Source organism: Gadus morhua, chromosome 1 (genome assembly GCF_902167405.1).
Source record: "Gadus morhua chromosome 1, gadMor3.0, whole genome shotgun sequence".
NCBI lineage: Eukaryota > Metazoa > Chordata > Actinopteri > Gadiformes > Gadidae > Gadus > Gadus morhua.
The window spans coordinates 15981738-16001036 of NC_044048.1; the positions used below are offsets into that span (position 1 = coordinate 15981738).

General features: G+C 50.6%; 1 protein-coding gene across 1 annotated transcript in view; it reads right to left on the reverse strand.

The window, feature by feature from the left end:
- Positions 1 to 1437: 1437 nt before the first annotated feature.
- The window catches only part of rerea (arginine-glutamic acid dipeptide (RE) repeats a), a 92526-nt gene continuing 74664 nt past the window's right edge, over positions 1438 to 19299 (reverse strand). Inside the window, 13 exon segments of the mRNA XM_030370048.1 lie at positions 1438 to 3632; positions 4070 to 4250; positions 4390 to 4563; positions 4926 to 5634; positions 5745 to 5967; positions 6383 to 7557; positions 7595 to 7648; positions 7651 to 7857; positions 8050 to 8163; positions 8522 to 8683; positions 9768 to 9967; positions 10621 to 10713; positions 10851 to 11013. Coding sequence (XP_030225908.1) covers positions 3599 to 3632; positions 4070 to 4250; positions 4390 to 4563; positions 4926 to 5634; positions 5745 to 5967; positions 6383 to 7557; positions 7595 to 7648; positions 7651 to 7857; positions 8050 to 8163; positions 8522 to 8683; positions 9768 to 9967; positions 10621 to 10713; positions 10851 to 11013 — 3489 coding nt within the window. The 3' untranslated portion in view covers positions 1438 to 3598.

Consider the following 19299-nt stretch of genomic DNA (forward strand, 5'->3'; position numbering starts at 1 on the left):
GGGGTCGGCCTCACTGACACCAATAACACACTAAATATAAATATATAACCTACACTACTGTAATATAAAGTATAGTAGTTGGAACAGGAAATAGAAAACATTAGTCGAGGTTTGCCCAAGACGGGGAGTGGCCTGACACAAACTCAGGAGCAGTGTCTATCCCCGGCTGTGACACCAAGAGTCTGGGATGAGCAGAGACCTGCTCAGCACCACCACCGCTACCTTCACACGCACTGCCAGCATGCATGCCGCTACATTGGAACATGAAGGTCCTAGCATAACGCTCAGCGGCAGGCCCACCGGAGCGGCAACCAGAGGGGGGCAGGGAAGGACAACGGGAGAAGAAAACAAATAAGGTTTTACATCCGAGATTCTGTTGCACCCAGACAATACGAACGTGGCGCGGTAACACAAGACATATTGCCGTTCAGTCTCAGGAAGAGCTGGGAGATGTATTCGGGACAGAGAATGTGTGTGTGCGCGCCCGCGCGCGCGTGTGTGTCTCGTCTAGAGGCTGCCTGAGGGATACACAGAGTCTTATGAAAAGGATTTGAGCTGACACGAATCACAGTCGCTCCATCTTCGAGGAGGACGGAAGATGAATTATTCAAGCAGCACAGCGCTGCATTGTTTCTGACGTCTTGTTGTGTCTTTCGGGGAAGGCGAGGGGAGCCGGTAACAATAGACAGCAGCAGCACCTCTCCCTCTCGTCGCATGACAGCCTCGGGATAGAGCAAACAAGCAACCTCCATTTCTCCTGCTCTCTCCAGAGGACAGGGCATTATTTCAGAAAGCAGAGAAGAAATAATGGCTCCCTCGCACTATGACAGCCATCGCGGCATGGCGCCTCATAACAGATTGCTGGTCCATCACTCGCCCAACCAGGATGAAATGACAGCGCTGGCCAATGGATAGCACTCCACATCTCAGCAGAGTAGCTGTTGCTTCGGGCTTAGTTGTGCTCTGATGTTATTATACTAAACAGCCTGCAGCACTAGGGCTGCCATTTCCCCCGACCCGAGTCCCACAAAGAAAATATAAATACATCTGCAATGGGGAAGTGGGGGAATTGGTGACAAGAATACATTGATAATTTGCCTTTATGGTGATCTCAGAATAGACGTATTATTGAACTAGCATGCACATCTATAATATTGGTATTATGTGAGTAGGCCTTTAAAATATGCAAAACATTTTTTGCTGGATTGAGGCACATAAAGTTTACAAGAGTGAATGATGGCAGGCAGTAGTATAATAAAGTGACCTTTTAAACACATTTCCTTGCGGTTAGCGATGGGGGTAAAATAGAGTGCAGTACAAAGACTGTGAAACCGCTTAAGCATACAGATATCGCGGTGTTGGCTAATGCGGTTACTGTTCATCACTGCAACAAAGCAAGCTGCTCTTTACTTAAATGACATAAATAAACTCATGTGATGTGGTGTAACTTAGTCATTTATTTTAATTCCACACATTTTTCCAAAAAAAAATACAAAATACTCAAATGGAGAGAACACAGGACTCACAATTGTTCTTATTATTTCTACTTTTTGTTTACATTGTGTCATCCCATGGCAACTACTAGTATGTACAATAAGCTTCAAGATAACCAGTATATATATAAATCTTAGCAGTCAGAATTTACATTCTGCTATTGCCGCTTTGAAACAAGAAGCTAAACCATTGACAACACTTAACATCAAAGCTTCTTGGAGACACGAAAAGAGGGACTTGGAAGGCAGGGGGGTTGAGGCAGGAAGGATAATGAGAGACATCGAAACAGACATAGTGAGAGAGAGACATCGAGACAGACAGTCAGAGAGAAAGAGACACAGAGAGAGAGAGAGAGAGAGAGAGACGGGTAGATGATGACTGAGATGAAGTGACAAACAGATTCTCTCAGGGCTTGCCAGACTTAATTATTAAGGGACATAAGCTGGCCTACGTCCGCAAGCTTCCAGACACGTTAGATAGTGTGATATCTTCCAAACATAAGAGCCCTACCTCTGTACGTGTTCACGGATAAACGATAATAATAAAAAAACGAGTGTAGCCACAGTTTACCGGGTATCAATATAAAGTATAAAAGTAAGATAACTAGTTCTTGGTGCATAGCACAAACAACGTAAGGACCACCAAAAACCTTGTTACGTATGCTAAGGCAGGGAGCCCGCAGAGAAATCACACATGGGCGTACACATACTGGGTTGACAGGTGAGCATACATGTAACAGTCAGTGATCTCACACACGCATACACACACGCATACACACACGCAGGCTCAACACATCCTCCACAGAGGAATGGAAGAGGCCGGTGGTCCCTCTCTTGGGGGTCCTGGGTGCAGGGGACACAGCCCTCCACCCGCCCCTCCACCCACCCTCTGCTCCGTAGTGTCACAGTCAACAGCCAGGGATGGAGGATGAAGCATGACGGCGGGAACCGTAATACAGAACTTGGTTTGAGCAACACCATGTCTTATGGCACCGGCTGAGGACCAAGCCATCTGAAATGTCTTATAGGGCTCCAGTTGCAGTTGTGGTGAAATGTTAAAATCTGTTTCTATAGAACAGGCGTTAAAAGGACCCGGAGGAGTAACCCTCTCGTAAACCCCTCAGTTCGGTCCGAAATTAAAACATGTGGCGGCCCATTTCTCAGCTCTATGAGTGAAGCGTTCGAATCCAATGGATGGAGGTCAAAGATGTTCTGTCAGTGCAATTTGTCTTTTCTCTCCTCCCCCGTCGGGCCCCGGGGTGTTTGTCACAGGCACCCCGGTGACCACAGCGTCACCTTTTCAAGTGTTTTCAATTCAGTTTAACTCACGCTGAGTTCGCCCGGTCTGACACTCTGGTGCCTCTCGCAATGTGGTGTGTGATGGACCAGTTGATGGATGGATGAACGAGATAAGTCCACATTGAATCATGACTCTCGCAGTGGGGGGTGGGAATAGGACAACAATAAAAAGGTTGGCTGCCTGTGTAATGCCTTGGTTCTCCCCTCTGAAACAAGGGATAATGCTTCGAAAAAAACAAATGTACTGGAGGCTGAGACGACTTGGGTTGGAGTCCACACCTAGTAGTAATAATAATAATTATAATAATAATTATATGTTTATATATACTATTTACAGACTCAGAAATGCCATGCTGTAGCTTTTCTTAAAATTATGAAAAAACCCAACAATGTATTAAAATAAATGTTGAATTTAAGAATAGCACTTGTATATTTTCCATAAACTGTCTGACCGGTCTCATTTTTTTTAAAATATTTTTCGTGGTTGTCATTGATAAGCACAGTGTCTTGTTCTAGCACCTACAAAAAATGTCAAGGAAGTTTGTCATGCAGGAGCCTTGAGAATGTTGTTACTACTGGCTATATACCAAAAGAAAGTCAATGTCTTGAAAAAGAAAAGGTCCATGGACAGGAACGTAAGCCGAAACAAACAGTTCTCAGACGATCCGCTCGTCCGCTCTGCGCTTGGTGACTGAATGTGTGTTCAAAGGAGCTCTCGCCTCCCTCCCCAGACCAGTACGTAACAACGTCCTTCCGTGTCTGTCAGTCAGGCTCCTCCCCCCTCAGGGAAACGGGGGGGGCGGGCCTTACAGCTGCTTGTCGCTTTCCTTCTTCAGTCGACTGAAACGCAACAACATTACGTACGTTAGATACAGAGCTGATACGGGTGAGCAGGCTGGTCTAGAGGTTAGGGGGTTTGAATCCCAGCCAGAAGGTTCAGGGTTTGAACCTCTGTGTTCCCTGTCTACCTGCTGGCATTTTTGAGCAAGATGCCTTATGCCTACCTTCTCCTTAACGACTTAATGATCAAAATAACAGAAAGTCACTTTGAATAGAAACATCCACAAATTGACCAATAGAGGGAAGGATAGTTTAGCGGTAAGCGGGTTTGACTTCCTGCAAACATTCTGAGTGTTCTTTCCGAGGCCCAATGTCTGCCCACCAACATGGAGGCCTCCTTGAGCAAAATAGCCAACCCCTTAACTGCTCATTTAACGAGCCAGCGGGGCAGGAGTCTTTAGATTGACAGTAGTCCAGTAGAGGGGCCCGGGGCTCACCTGTAGTAGTCCTCCTGGCCAGGCAGCGGGCCCCCGTGCATGTGGTGGTGCCCGTGGAGCCACTGCTGCTCCATGGCCAGCCTCTGCAGCTCCGCCGACTGGGCGTGCATGGCCTGCAGGTGGTGGGCCGCCGACATGGGCGGCGCCAGGCCGGGCGGGAGGTCCCGGGGGTAGGGGGTCCCTGGAGAGGAGGGGGGAAGCCAGAGAGGTGAGTGATTTAGCGTGTCTGTGTAAGTATAGTATAGAGTGTATTTGAAGCAAGGCTTTTGCAGGTGTTGGAGGTGGAGGGGGTGTGAGGGGACGTGTGGGGGGTCTTGTACCGAAGACGGGGTGACGCAGCATCTCGTGTTCGTGCTGCGGCTGGCCCATGAGGGAGTTGGGGATGGCACCGGGTGGGTAGGGGAAGCGGGCCAAGTGGGGTCCTCCTCCCAGGGGGTCCATCGCTAGCGGATGGCCCCCGGAACCTGGAGGACACACAAGGCATTCACCACCACCTTCTGGGGGTTAGTATCTTCAGGGTCAGGGCACTCATCACACAGCATCATGTATCAGAGTGGCACGCTCTACGCATCGATATCCCTGTAACTGCAGTGTAAAGAGACTAAAGAAATATGTAACATACACATGATTCAATATAAAACGGGTATTAACTTCAAACACTTCTTTGACTTTTGGAAATATTTCTACAGCTTTTAATAAAAAATGTAAGAATTATAGGTTTAAAAAATATATTAGGCGTCATTATAATCGGTATCCCTTTATGATAACAAATGTGCGCATAAAATGGACCACTTGGTGTCAGTCTCTTAAAGCCTCTACAGCAGCCTCCACGTGGAGGTGCAGGGGGTGCGTTCACCTTGGTGGAGCGGGTCCTGTTGGTGCAGGTGGAGGTGTGAGTGGATGTGCGAGTGCTGGTGGTGGTGCGGCGTGACGTTGAACATCTGCAGCCGGGCGATGGGGTCGTTGGCCACCGACGCCACCCGCTCCATGTGGAGCCTCTCGGCCGCCAGGCGCTCGGGGTAGCTCATGTCAGGCCGGCCGTGGGGGCCGGCCAGCGCCAGTCGCTCCCGCTCCAGGGGGTTGAGGCCCGGGTGGAAGGAGGCGAAGGGGTGGGGGCCGGCCATGGGGGGCAGGCTGATGGCCCCGTGGCGGGCAAAGTGCTCCATGGGGTTGGTGGAGGGGTGCATGCCGTCCATCTCCGGCGGCTTCATCTCGTAGCCGGGCTTCATGCGCTCCCGCAGCTCCCTCTCGCGCATCTCCCGCTCCCGCATCTCGCGCTCCCGGTGCTCGCGCTCCCGCATGCCGGGGTCGGCGTTGTACATGTGGTAGGCCAGCAGGGGGTCGTTGGGGTTGAGCGACACGAAGAAGGGGTGGTTGCGGTTGGTGGGCGACATGACGTGGGGGCGGGCGTACTCGCTGAGGGTGCGCAGGGCGGGCGTGTCCGGGCCGATGTAGGGCGGCACGGCGGCGATGGTGGTGGGGGGCCCCTCGAAGGAGGGCCGCCCGTGGCCTTGGCCCCCCATCTGGGGGTCGCCCATTCTGTTGTCGTGAGAGCTGGAGGCTTTCTGTGAGGGGGGAGAAGTAGGGACAAGTTAAGTATGATCAAATGGTTTTATTTGTTTACATTATGCTTCAGAATAAACAACAGATGAGGGCATCGTATGAAAAGGGTTACCGCTGCTCTCTCCGCCTCCTTTTCTCGTTCCCGTTCTCTGTCCCGCTCCTTCTCTCGCTCTCTCTCCTTCTCCTTCTCCTCCCGGATCTTCTGCTCCGCGTCCCTCTTGGCTTTCTCCAGAGCCTCCTCTCGTTTCTTGGCCAGCTTGGAGGAAGCCATCGGAGTGAAGTACAAGTCTGTCCTAGAACACGAGTTGTAGCCTCGGTCCAGGTGCTTGTAAAACCTGTGGTCCAGAAATAAACAAATACATTATGATACATTACTGTTGTTGGTCTTACCCCATGCTATCCTGCGGTATCCAACAGGAACCCCATTACCCTGTCCGTCAGTTTAAACCTCCATTATGAGTTTAAAGAAAGCCTCAATGCTGCTCCTTGCCACTTAAGCACAAGGCCACTTAAGAAGCCTCCGGACCCATCCTACTGTGATTAATCTCCCTGCTCTGATCAGCCAGTCAGAGCTAGAAGCTAATCTGGGCTTTGAACGAAGGGTTAGGCTGAAGATATGCAGTTGAAAGCCTACGGGCTGGGAGGAAGTCCTGAGCTACACATCATCTTAACCCGGAGTCAAGCTGCACCTCACTCCGACGACCTCCTCTGAACGCCCGCGGGGGGGGGGGGGGGGGCTCGTGTACATACCTCGCCGATTGGCTGGCGTGGCTGGGAGTGTTGACGACAGTGGGCTCGGGGGAGGGGCTTCTCTGCGGCGGAGGCGGGCTCTCGGGCTCCTCCATCTCGTCCAGGGGCTCCTCCTTGATGTGCACGGCCTGCAGCGGGGGCCCGCCGCTGGTGCAGGAGGCGGACGCGGGGAGGGGCATGGAGATGGACGAAGACGAGGGGGCGGAAGACGACGATGACGAGGAGGAAGAGGCGGCGGAGGGAGGCTGACAGCGCTCCATGGGATTCGTCGAGGCTGGGGGAGGGCCGGCGGGGGCCAGGGTAGGGCTGAAGGGCAGGGAGGGATGAGAGTGAGGGGGGTGAGGGGGGTGGGACGGGAAGGGCGACTGCAGGAGGCCACAGCCGGGGGGTGCAGCAGCAGCGGCCGACGACGGCGGCAGGGGGGGCGGCTGTGAGGGGGCCTGGTGGCAGGACGACGAGAGGAGGCTCTGGGACTGGGTGAGGATGGGGGGCTGGGCCGGAGGTGGGTGCAGCTGCTGGCCCTGAGGCATGAGCTGTAGGGGGGGCGGGTGCGCCGAGGGCGGGTGGTGGGTGGACAGCGAGCTGAGGGGCTTGAGGGCGGGCGGAGGGGGCAGGTTGGAGGGCATCTGGGGGAAGGGAGGGGCCGAGAGGTGGGGCGGGTGTTTGTGGGACTGGGGGTTCGCCATCTGCGGGATGGGGGTGGTGGGCGGGGGCTTGATGTGGGGCATGGACATGGGGGCGGGGAGCAGCGGCTGCTCCCGGGGGGGCTGGCCCATGCCCTGGGAGGAGGACGGGGGCGTGTGGGACCGCGGTTGCGATTGGCTGGCGATGGAGGAAGGCGGCAGCTGAGGCTGGCCCATGGGGGAGAAGCCCTGAGGAGGGTGGGGCATGTGTCCAGAGGGGCCCACCTGTAGAGGGTGAGACATGGGGGGCATGGGCCCGTGGTGCGAGCCGGGTAACGACTGGGGGGGGCCCGGAGGCTGAGTCAGAGGGGAGTGAGGAGACGGCAGCCTCTGAGGATGGAGGGCGCCCCCCGGTTGGATGAGAGACAGCGGGCCAGCCTGCGGGTGAAGCTGGGGAGGTAGAGAGGAGGCCGAGGCCGCTGTAGGGGGGAGCGGCAGGGGGATGAGGGGGGCCGAGGACGTGGGGGGCGCGGGGGCTGAGGAGGTGCCCGGCTGACAGTGGATGACTGGAGGGTGCTGCTGGGCCTGCAGGAGCTGCTGCTGCTGCTGCTGCTGCTGCTGTTGTTGTTGTTGTTGTTGTAGGAGCTGGAGCTGGAGCTGCTGCTGCTGGGCGGACGAGTCCGAGTCGCTCTCGTTGTCGCGGGGGCTGGGGATGCTGGGCGAGGAGCTGCGGTTGTCCTGGTCAATGTCTTTGGGGTCACTGCTCAGCTCCTCGTTGACGCTGCGGCTGTCCGAGCTCTCGCCCTCGCCCTCCCCCTCGCACTCTGACGGCGAGTCCGGTCGGCTCAGCTCCTTCAGGGACAGAGGACGGGAGAGGTGTCAGCTCTTGGAAGGTGGAACCTGCATTATACTACTATATACTAGACTACATTGTTTGTATCACACAGGTTAGGGAATGACTGTTTCTGGTTAGTCAAATTTAGGAGCTAATTAGAACAGCAGTTAGAGCAATAATGCTTCGCCATAACAAACACAACCGCTCACCTGTGTCTTTGACTTTTTGGGGCCGGCCCGGTCGGGTTCTTCCGTGTCGGACGCACCCTTCTCTCTCTGTCGCTTGACACTCTTCATGGGTGAAGGTGCCTCGTCCTTGATCTTCTGTGGGTGCAAAACACAGCATTAGGAGAGACTCTACCAGGACGCGCCGTCCCTCAAGTCTAAACCCGGAACACGAGCTTCACTCCGTTTCCCTGCTCATCGCGGCTACACGCGGCCAGCTGGGATTCATTGGGCAACCCACTGTACATTCATTTTGGGCAAATTTGCTATGCTTAGTCACAGTCCAACATTTCATTACTCTCATGATCAATTATTTGGTGGGCCGTCTATTAGGATGGCACTAGTTCTGAATGGTCCATGCCATTATAATGCTGTTGCTTAATGTGGTTCAGCTAATATATGAGGACTGGTGATTCCCACATGGGGCCTAATGGCCGACGCGTGGCTGGCGCAGTACCTTGCTGGTCTTCTTCATGGGGTCCGTCTTGCTGTCCGTGCTGTCTGTGCTGGCGGCGCTGGGAGAGGTGCGGCCGCTGGAGCGGAGGTCCTCGTTGGTGGGCGAGGCGCGGCCATCGGGGCTGCCCGTCTGCTTCTTACGACCACTGCGTAGCGTCGACATCTGCCCAGACACCACCACAAGCCCCCGGTTAGCACAGCAACACGCACACGGTAAGGCGGCCGAGATTACGTTCTTATCATTTCCATTTGTTATTCGGTGTCCTTTAGACGTGTTGACATGCCATCGGGGACCGAGTGAGAGAGTTTAAAGCGTTCGCAACGACTAAACATAAACTATACGTCTCAACGTGCTACTGCTTGCTCTAAGTGTACAGAGTGATGGATAACTGCTCTCAAGCCAAGGCTCTGGGGAGAGAGAGAGTGAGGAGGAGGGTAGGGGAGGGGAGAGAGTGATGAGGAGGAGGAGGGTAGGGGAGGGGAGAGAGTGATGAGGAGGAGGAGGGTAGGGGAGGGGAGAGAGTGATGAGGAGGAGGAGAAGGAGGGTAGGGGAGGAGAGAGTGAGGAGGAGGAGGAGGGTAGGGAAGGAGAGAGTGATGAGGAGGAGGAGGGTAGGGGAGGAGAGAGTGATGAGGAGGAGGAGGAGGGTAGGGGAGGAGAGAGTGATGAGGAGGAGGAGGAGGGTAGGGGAGGAGAGAGTGATGAGGAGGAGGAGGGTAGGGGAGGAGAGAGAGTGATGAGGAGGAGGAGGAGGAGGAGGGTAGGGGAGGAGAGAGTGATGAGGAGGAGGAGGGTAGGGGAGGAGAGAGTGATGATGAGGAGGAGGAGGAGGGTAGGGGAGGAGAGAGTGATGAGGAGGAGGAGGGTAGGGGAGGAGAGAGTGATGAGGAGGAGGAGGGTAGGGGAGGAGAGAGAGTGATGAGGAGGAGGAGGAGGAGGGTAGGGGAGGAGAGAGTGATGAGGAGGAGGAGGAGGAGGGTAGGGGAGGAGAGAGTGAGGAGGAGGAGGAGAAGGAGGGTAGGGGAGGAGATAGTGATGAGGAGGAGGAGGAGGAGGAGGAGGGTAGAGGAGAGTGTGAGGGCAGAGGAGGGTAGGGGAGGGGAGGAGAGAGTGATGAGGAGGAGGAGGGTAGAGGAGAGTGTGAGGGCAGAGGAGGGTAGGGGAGGAGAGAGTGATGAGGAGGAGGAGGAGGAGGAGGAGGAGGAGGAGGGTAGAGGAGAGTGTGAGGGCAGAGGAGGGTTCCCACCGAGCCGCGGTTCCGTCGGGTCCTCATGCTATGCTTCCCGCTGAGTCCATCCTCTTCCTCTTTGACAGGTTTGAACATGAAGGGCGGAGGGTCCACGGGCTTCTCGATGGGCGGCAGCTCGCCGTACTTCTTGAAGTGGATGCGGCAGTCAGTGCACAGCAGGATGTTCTCCCGGCCCCCGTGGTGCCAGTCTTTGGAGTCTAAAAGGAGGGAGGGGGGGGGGGAAAGGCCGTTTACAGAGAGGTACCGCAACCAAATGTGAGAGGAACCTCGCCCGTAACCAGTCGTCACCACAAGGGGAACACAGGCCTTAAACGACCTTCTAATGTGACATCTGAGGGCTATGCTCATGTTGACACTTGAAAACATATGACCGCCTGTTTGTTAACAACTAAAATTATAACAAAAGCTTGGGGTAGTAGTAAGAGGGTTAGCTGCAAGCCCTTTCCTAAGCCTCTGTTATTTGTATCGTAGAACAGACGAGGTTAAAAGGAGTTAACACCATAAAGGCCTAGCTATGAGCCGGTCCTGTTGTGGCAGCAGCCATGTTAAGCTCTGTCAGATGGGGAGCTGACACGGGGAGCCAGCTGTGTGCAGAGAGGGCCGGGATAATGAGCTGCAGCAAGTCAACCGGCTTGTGGGCTTGTGTCTGATTTGATCAAATTAGTCCTGACATCCGCTGATGCCCATCTGTCACCCGGCACTGTGTGGTGCAGGCAGGGGTGGGGGGCGGTGGGGGCACGGATCAGAATCATGATGGGAGTAGTCATGAGGGGCTGCGGTGTAGCGGTTATCCGGACGTGTGCACAGAAAAAAGTGACAATTTGCCAAGTGAGAAATAGAAGTATCTTACTGGTGCTAAAACAGTGTCGGCAGGCGTAGCCCTTCAGCTCCTGCTCGCTGTCTTCGCTGTCAAAATCATCTTCACTGGCTGAGCTGAGGTCCACTGCAAGAGGGGAGACAACACAATTTAATACATCCTAATCCTGCCACGGAAACACCACAGACAGGTCCACCAACCACAGGAAGCGTGATATGTATTCCCCAGCCTTTCGAATGGAGGCAGCGCGAGTGTTTGCTTACAGAACTCGCTGGAGGGGGGTCTTGACGGCGTGTTGACGGGGGTGGAGGCAGTGCGTGTCTTGATGCGTCGGAAGACGGGCTGGCGACGGTGTCGGCGGTGGGCTCGGGAGCTGGCCGCCTCTGGGGTCTTCTTCCAATAGTAGTAGAAGGTGATTAGTTCCCCCTGGGAAGGAAAAAAACAATAGTGATGTTGAGGAACCCATGCTGTGGTGGAGAACGGTATCATATCCTCAATTGCTTAAAAGATAATTAAACAATTTATTTTATAGACCGCTAAAAGAGGGAACATTGACAATCCACATTGTCACAATGTGTTCCACAATCAACGTCACCCAAATTTTGACACATTCAAAGAAACGCGGATTAATCCGGCCAACTGTTTGCAACAAGAGCAGTATTATAATGGAGCACGGTCACAGAGTCCATGCCGGGTTTTGCGGCTGTCCGGGTGTGTTTGTGCTACGACCGTGTCTGCCCCAGGATTAGGTTAGGAGGCTGGCTGAATGCAGGGTTATAAGGATCAGTGCCGTTCTGGCTGCCTGGGTGGCAGGGGCTTGAATGGGAACAAAAGAACATGTCGGGGAGAGCTTTGGCGCTACAAATAGGGAGTGAAATGGCTCCTTGCCCCTCCACTGGAAGAGTCAATTGAACTTTAATCAAACATTCGGAGGGGCGCCCTTGCCAGTGAGCAAGGCGGATAAATCCAGTTCACAAAAGGGCTGCTAGGAAATCAATAGCCAACTGAAACATTAACACATGCAATCATGGATCAGAAAGCACTTTGCCGGGGCAGTCTGTGCAAATTAACTGCCGCTTTCCAGCCACACTCAAAATAATAATAAATAAGTCCTGAAAATTGGCCACCGGAGTCAGTAGCAATTATGCAGCTTCCTGTGGGGGTTTGCCTGACTGCCATGCCGTGAACTCTAACTTGTTAGTGGTCCTCAACCAGTGCCATAATAAATCCATGAAGGTGGGAGTGGAAGGGATTGCTGGGTGAGCTGTAAGTCACCTGTAATCTTTAGGGCACAGAGGGCAGTTGTCTAAGATATGGGCCCTGCGGTCTGTTAAACTGCTGCTCAACAAAGCTCTCAGTTTTAATGGCCATCGATTGTATTTTCTTTCCAGGTCTGGCTAAGAAACTTGACATAAATTAAAGAGGTGCGTTGCTCTAGAACATGTTAATAGCTTTGCTGCAAAGACCAGCTTGTGCCAAGTTGCTTTAATGCATTTACTTTGTAACGTTTCAAAGCTCCATGACCGACATTAACTCCAAGAGGCAGGAAGCCGTAAGTCACATCAAATATTTTTTTTTTAAATGCATGCAATGATCAAAAAATATAATGGTTAGGAACAAACACATTCTCACAGTATAACTGCTCCTCAACATAATATTTTATCCGGATAAGTGCAGAGCTGTCTCTGGTGAGCGGCTCCTCCCCATGTTTGCCAGCCTAAACACAGACAGTCTGGATCACGGGCTTGTCCCTCTATCGCTCGAACGAGCCGGGTAAATATCTGACATTAACGGTACAAGATAATTCTTTCTCAGTGACTGCTTTGACTGGGAAAGAGCTCCACTTGGGCAGCTTATGCCCCTTTAACAAGATCTGCCTTTATGTAGCGCTGCGGGGATATGCGATGCATATCCCCCCATGCCTGTAGGACTACCATCTTATCAGGCGGAGCAGTGCTGGCAACACTAAGGGAGGATATTGAGCGGCTCAATGAAACCTCTCGCATGCTTGGGGGAATTTAACCGTGGGGAGGCGGCAGAAGCTATTTATTCCAGCATGAAAGTCGCCTAAATCTTACGAGCTCGGAAGCACAGTTCCACAACCAGCTCGGAGGACGACTGCAGTGGAGCACACATCTGGAATAGTGGGATGCATTCCACATTTCTTTCCCAATGGGAGTTCACGTGATACAAATCACCCTGGGAGGATTGGTAACCCAGAGACCAATCACAAGGGGAGACTCATAACCCAAAGACAAATCGGAACAAAATGGGGAATGGCACACTCCCCCGTAGCATTTAGAGCGGCAATACTATTATCCGGGAAAATAAAGCATTTTGGAAGAACTATTAAGGAGAATGTGCGGATGGTAACAACAACAAACACAAAGCTATTCCCCTCCCGTCATTCGGCCCCAGCGCTCCTCAGGCTCCATTGAGTTAGCATGTGTTTCTCCCTGTTATTGAGTGGATGCAGGGCTGCCTTGTTGTGTGCCTGCCTCTCTCTTTAGAAGGGGCAGGTTGAACAGGCAGCCAGCGCAGGTGCAAACTGAGGAGAGGCGGGCGCCCCGATGTGAAATCTAATTGAAATGTGCAGATCAAAAGTGTCGAGTGGTGCCGAGCGCTGGCTTTGCCTGGTGCTTAATGACTGTTCTCAGCAGTGGCCCTCTGCCTGGCCGCTGCAGGCTGACAACCACATGGTCTCCACAGACGCGGGGTGAAGGTCACCCTGCCCCTCCATCACTTGCACTGTGTCAAGTGCCATTATATTGGGCAGGGACAAATGAAAACATTAGCCCGGCCTTTTGAATGGGACCTAACAGGTGCAACCGAGGGGTAGCTGGTAACTGGTGTGAAAAAGTGTAAAAAATAAAAAAAATAAAAAAAAATAACTGGGTATATACCGGTAGTCTCTTCAGCCAGAGAACAGATACTTCATGACCCAGTGAAAGGCCTGGCGCAGTGTGAACCTCATGGAGGTAAAAAAAAAAGGGAAAAAGACAATGCACAACCGCTTGCATACGGTGGATTTGTTTTTTCCTTTCACAAATAACAAGAATACAATGATCAAGAAAAATAGGCATTTAACTCCCTTAACTGCCTATTACCCCAATGGGTTTCTTAGTTGCCTATGAAAATGTCATTCCTGTGCTATTTATGTTAACAGACAGCTTGACAGTTGATATAGCTCCACTGATCTGCCTGTCAGTCAAGTGGGATCTCTCTGAAGCCTAAAATCCAATCACTGACTCACCCCATCCATAAATGTCACTAAATCTTTGTAATAGAGGCATACGCCCAAGGCTACATTTCTAGTTTAAAGCGTTAAATATCATGGCCTTGGCTGGGCTAAACAAATATGGCCTTGCATTCATTTAAAATTCAAAGATAGTGCAGCCATTTCATGTTTTTGGCATTTCTCCCCAACCATTTTTATAAACCGCACTGGTATGAAGTACATAATAAACAAAATAAATACCAGGCTGTAAAATGAAATGGAAGACTTGCCCTGGCCTCTGCAACATCATTTCTACCAAGCCACTAAATCATTGTAGAGTGCGCGTCTGCTCCCACTAACACGAAATAGTGACAACATAAGCTTGGTATTATAAGGCCTTTTTCAAATGCTTCCATCTGCAGGAGCGCTCTGGGTGGTGGATTATCCGACAAGGAATGGGCTTACCTCATATCACGACACTCAGGGCTTCCATTCCAGTTATTGCTTCTTGAAATGGTAGCGTGTGTGATGTACATGTTTGAACTCTACCAACTATTTTCATTTTGCTTGCAGCTGTGTATCTTTCTCCATGTTACCACTAGTTTGACCATCGTTGGCAAATTCGGCCAATTAATTGTATTCTATACTACTATATACTCTCATTTACTTTCACTAGCAAAAAAACACCTTACTAGCACCTTTAGTGGCAAACTTAGCTCGCAATGCTTGGAGTTAAAGGGGACATATTATACCCCAAGGTGTGAGTGTGATTCGTCCTTACAAGCCGTTTCGAAAATCTGCCCCATATGACATCAGTAGTGGGCGTGTCCACCTAGATCTGTGCTGGATAGCTCAGTCTACCAGCCAACCAAGTGGACTGAAGTAAACGTTGCTCATCTATCCAGCACAGATCTAGGTGGACACACCCACTAATGATGTCATATGTGGCAGATTTTCTAAACGACTTGTAAGGCTAATCACACTCACACCTGGTGGTAGAATATGTCCCCTTTAAGGTCAGTGGAGAAAGCTGTTGCTGTTTAGACAGATATGATGTATCATTCCTCTAAAACAGTTAACAGCTGACAGCTTAAAATAATATAAACTTTGAAGCAGGATTAAGTGTCTTGCCAAACGGGATTTCGCAGCTCAAAAAGAGATATTCTACACTTCTCGAAGTAGACAATTGGACCTAAAAGTGAACCATTACAAAGTACCAGCGAGATGTCTTCAAAATACTTCTGATTCAAACACAAGCACACATAATGGTGTGCATTTACTCTCCTGAGCGTCTGCAGGGTAATTACAGCCTACCCCTACTCCTTTCCGGTATGTTTGAGCCATCATCCTGAAAGCCTACAGAGGACAGCGTGTGGCCTGCAGGCGAGGATGAGGGCGAGGGCTAAACTCATGTATTTACACTCTCATCCCCTCTCGGGCGCAGGCCACAGCAGATGGTTTCTGTTTTTCCTGGCAGATTTGTGACACGGCCACAAAAGGCCCCTACTTTGACACAGAGCCAAACGGTTAAGGCCGTTACTGGCAGGAGCCGGAAAGGAAGGAGAGAACAGGGGAATTAGGGAGGGGAGGGCTGGGGAGAGAACCAGCGAAGGATAACAATGGACAATCAACATAAAAAAAAATCACCCAATAAAAAAAAAAAATCACCCCTACATTTTAGACCAATGAGTCAGTTAGGGAGTTGAGAAAACAGCAGGAGATATGTTCCCTCACTGTTTGCTTGTGTGTGTGTATGTGTGTGTCTGTTCCTGCTGGCTGATACTGAGTTGTGTAAACTTCCATTAGGGCTGCCGGTCTGTTCCCCTCTTGCTCCCTCCACAGTGTGCAGCCGAAGGAAGGAGGAGGAAGAGGAGGAGTGGGAGGAATAAAAGACTTGCGAGGCTCACTTCAGAGCGAGGCAGAGGAGAATGTTTATCTTTGGGGTTGAATTAAACCGAGGCTTAATGGTGACACATCACCTCTACGCATGTGCTTTCCACTGCTCACTAAGTCGAATGGTTAATACAGTGTATTTCTCCAGTAAGTGGTACTTTTGCATCATTCCAATGCATTTTGGAAAGGACGAGGTTTGGCTTAATGTTATTAGGAGGGGAATATTATTCCTTCATGCCACATCTGGAAAAACGAAATCTGTCCCTCAATCCAGATTTAAGTTCTGCAAAAAGATTTGAATCACTACTGAATATTATACAACTAGTTGTCTGGTGCTAAACTGCATTATCTTTTTAAAATTAACTAACTAGCATTTCATAATAATAAATGCTGTTCAAGAAAGAAACGCTCTCAATGCTACCGTACAGTTGTGGGAGCATTATCATTTGTTTTGAATATACAATGAATTGCGATACTTTAATTGCCTGAATGCCGGTAAAAAAAAGATTATACTTTTATTGTGAAGTACAATATACATATATAAAAGAGCTCCACGGCTCAATTAAAACCAGCCTTTCTTTTTACCAGTGACAGCACAAGACCATGTTAACCTTATAAGTAAAGGCCTTACGCAGCTCAATAAAAAGTAGACCTTCTGCTCAGTAATGCCTCCAAGCAGACAGGCGGGTGAAAATGAACACTGAAAGGCTCTTGGCTGGGCCACTAGTGTGCGTGTGCATGTGTGTGAAAGGCAGTTAAATAGACAGCCTTTCCCTGCTGCGTGGAGCCTTTCTGCCGGAGAATGACTGAATAAGCTCTGCTTTCACAGGTCAGGGATGCACACGCTGAAGAATCAGCACTCATGTTTTTCCTGCTGTAAGCGCTTTTGCCAATGAAAGCCGATTGGATAACAACAGAGCTTTTTGCAGAAAGGGGGAGGTGGGGGGTCGTTCTGCTGATAAGCTGGTCCCACCCTAAAGATCACAACACGGAGCTGACCAAAGAACTCAATTACAGCGGAAGCGCCCTTCCTCCAGCCACTCCATCTATTAGGCTCAACAAGGTTTGACTACACTCACAGGGAGGCTAAATCGCCAGTAGCCTGCCGGAGGATCATTTATCCCTGATGAGCGTTCATTTGAACACGCTACATCGTTTACTAAGCACACGGACGCTATTCCCTCAATCTGGCTGCAGCTGTTGCAGAGCAGGCCTGGCAGTACGTGGGTCTGGTTTAATCAGCGTCGGGCCCAAAGTACTCATAATCAGGCTCAACCCCGGGCCCCCGTGCCGCTGGTCGAAGGACGTGGCAATGAATCGGGCTTGACATGTGTACAGATTGTGCAGAGGCAAACATCTGCTGTGAGGCTGTGTTGTAAACAGCGCTCGCATGGTGCTCACCACATTGCCTGTGAAGGACAGTGCCTACAGGCAGGGAGGGAGGGAGGGTCACATGTCCCCTTCGTCTGGATGCTCCTCTGACAGCATCTCAGGAGATCTCCTCCTGGTTTATGTGTTTTTAAATTGACAGTGGTACCGCGGTACATGTTCACACACTGTGGCGTCGTGTTTGTGATTCTACACAAAGAACGGCTATTGGGTGATAAAAAGACTGCAATGATATTTGGTGTGCATTATATTTTTCTAACAGTTCGAAACAATGCTGAATAAAAAATATAAATAATTAAATCTAATTAAATGTTTTATTTCTCTTGAGAGAATATAAATGTAGTTTTAATAGTTATTTGACAATACAATTGAACCAGCTCAACAAATAATATTTATTCACCCCCTTAATATCCTTTGTGCTGCATATTTTTGTTATGTTTTTTAACTGCTGCAATGATAAAAGGGTACACACATCTATCAAAGGATTCAATAAAATTATCATTAATTATCATTAGTAAGATGAAACTTTATTGCTATGTATCTGAGGGAAATTAAAAATCGAACTGTTCCTCTCATAAAATTAAAGTGGAAACTGTCCCATAACTCATCCACTTTAACTTGTGACCACTTAAACTCTGCACCATTGCAACCAGAGCATATGCAGCGCTGCTCCTTTGAGCCTCTATTAAGCCAAACCAAACTATTTGTCCAGTGGAAAATATCGGGACCAAGACTAAGACCTGATCCTTGATCAGCCGCTTCAGCGCAGTGAACCATTGGGAACGATGGTAGTGGCCGGCTCAACTTCTGTGACATTCTCTCCTGAGTGGAAGGAAAATGGTGGCGGTGCGGGATCGCTGCAGACATCCAGGCGACACACCCACTTCCCCCTCCGGGCTTTTATGTGACTTTATATAAAGCATTCCTGAGCGCTAGTCAGGCCTGGTGTGTTTACACAGCGTACTGGCTGGCCCTGGCACTGGCTGTTGCAGTGCCCCTGACGCTTCAGGGCCAGCACAGCTATTAGTTGCTGTATTGCGGGGGGGGGGGGGGGGGGGGGTGCAGTAGAGGACTGACCATTCTGAAGCCTAACCCTCCAGCTAATCATGACCAGAGCGCATCCCGGCCTGGGCTCTGGCTGAGGACGCTGGGTGATCGAGTGCACGGCCCTGGGCAGGTCATGCTACAGGAACACCCGCACTCATACAGAGCACATCTCCTCGCATGGCTTGGCATTGCACGATGGGAGAAATCCCCCGTCCCTCAATTTGCCCTCTCTCCATTTCCCGGACATCCAACAATCTTGTGAGATTGTGGTTCTTCCATGTTCAGCAGCTTTCCTGAGGGGGCTGAATTGACAGGCAAGTTCACAGATCAGCCTTTCTAATCACAAGCGCAGGTTCCATAGCAGGCTTCTGCAAGCCGTTTATTTTTGGCCTCGGTAACAACCCTGCAACACTGCTTTCCAGCGGCTACATTTAGCCGGCTCAAACTACGCTACCTTACTCTCTCCCAGTCATCCACTCGTCTTTGCCTATGTTTAATGGGCAGTTTATCTTTCCATTTGAAAGCCAAAGAGAGGGAGGCGCGAGGATTAATCTGTCCCAGCTCGACGCTGGGGGTGTCTGTGCCGAGTCCTGTGATTGTATTACATCTTCTACCGCGCGCGCCCATGAACATACACACAGGCTATATTACGTCCTCAAAAGCCAATCACAGACGCACGCCATATTTTTTAACCCGGCACAAATAAGTGCAGATGATTTTTATCAGGAAATTAATATTCAGGGATCGTAATCCTACATTAAAGAGGTACAAATAGATTTTTGGGAAGAAAAAGATAAGACGTTTCTAACGCACTGATACACATACAAACACAACTAATGATGCAAAGACTGAAGTGGTAGGGAGAAATCAAGACCTATGCCTGCATGTACAGATAGAGGTTTGAGAGGGACATCTTTGACATTTCCTCGGCTCCAAACCAACTAGGGGATGAAATAGTGACGGGTGTGACAATCCCCTTTGATTTCCCTTTCAAGACTGTGGCAATCATCTGCCACTTCTAGAAATAGCCAGCATACTACAAAAAGCATGGTGTGTATCACTGTATTGTGTTCCGCTATATATGATTAAATTTTTCCCTGCCGTGGGAAATGTCTTAGCTGCTTTGCATGTCACTTAACTAAAATGTGCTTTACCCTTAACCCTAA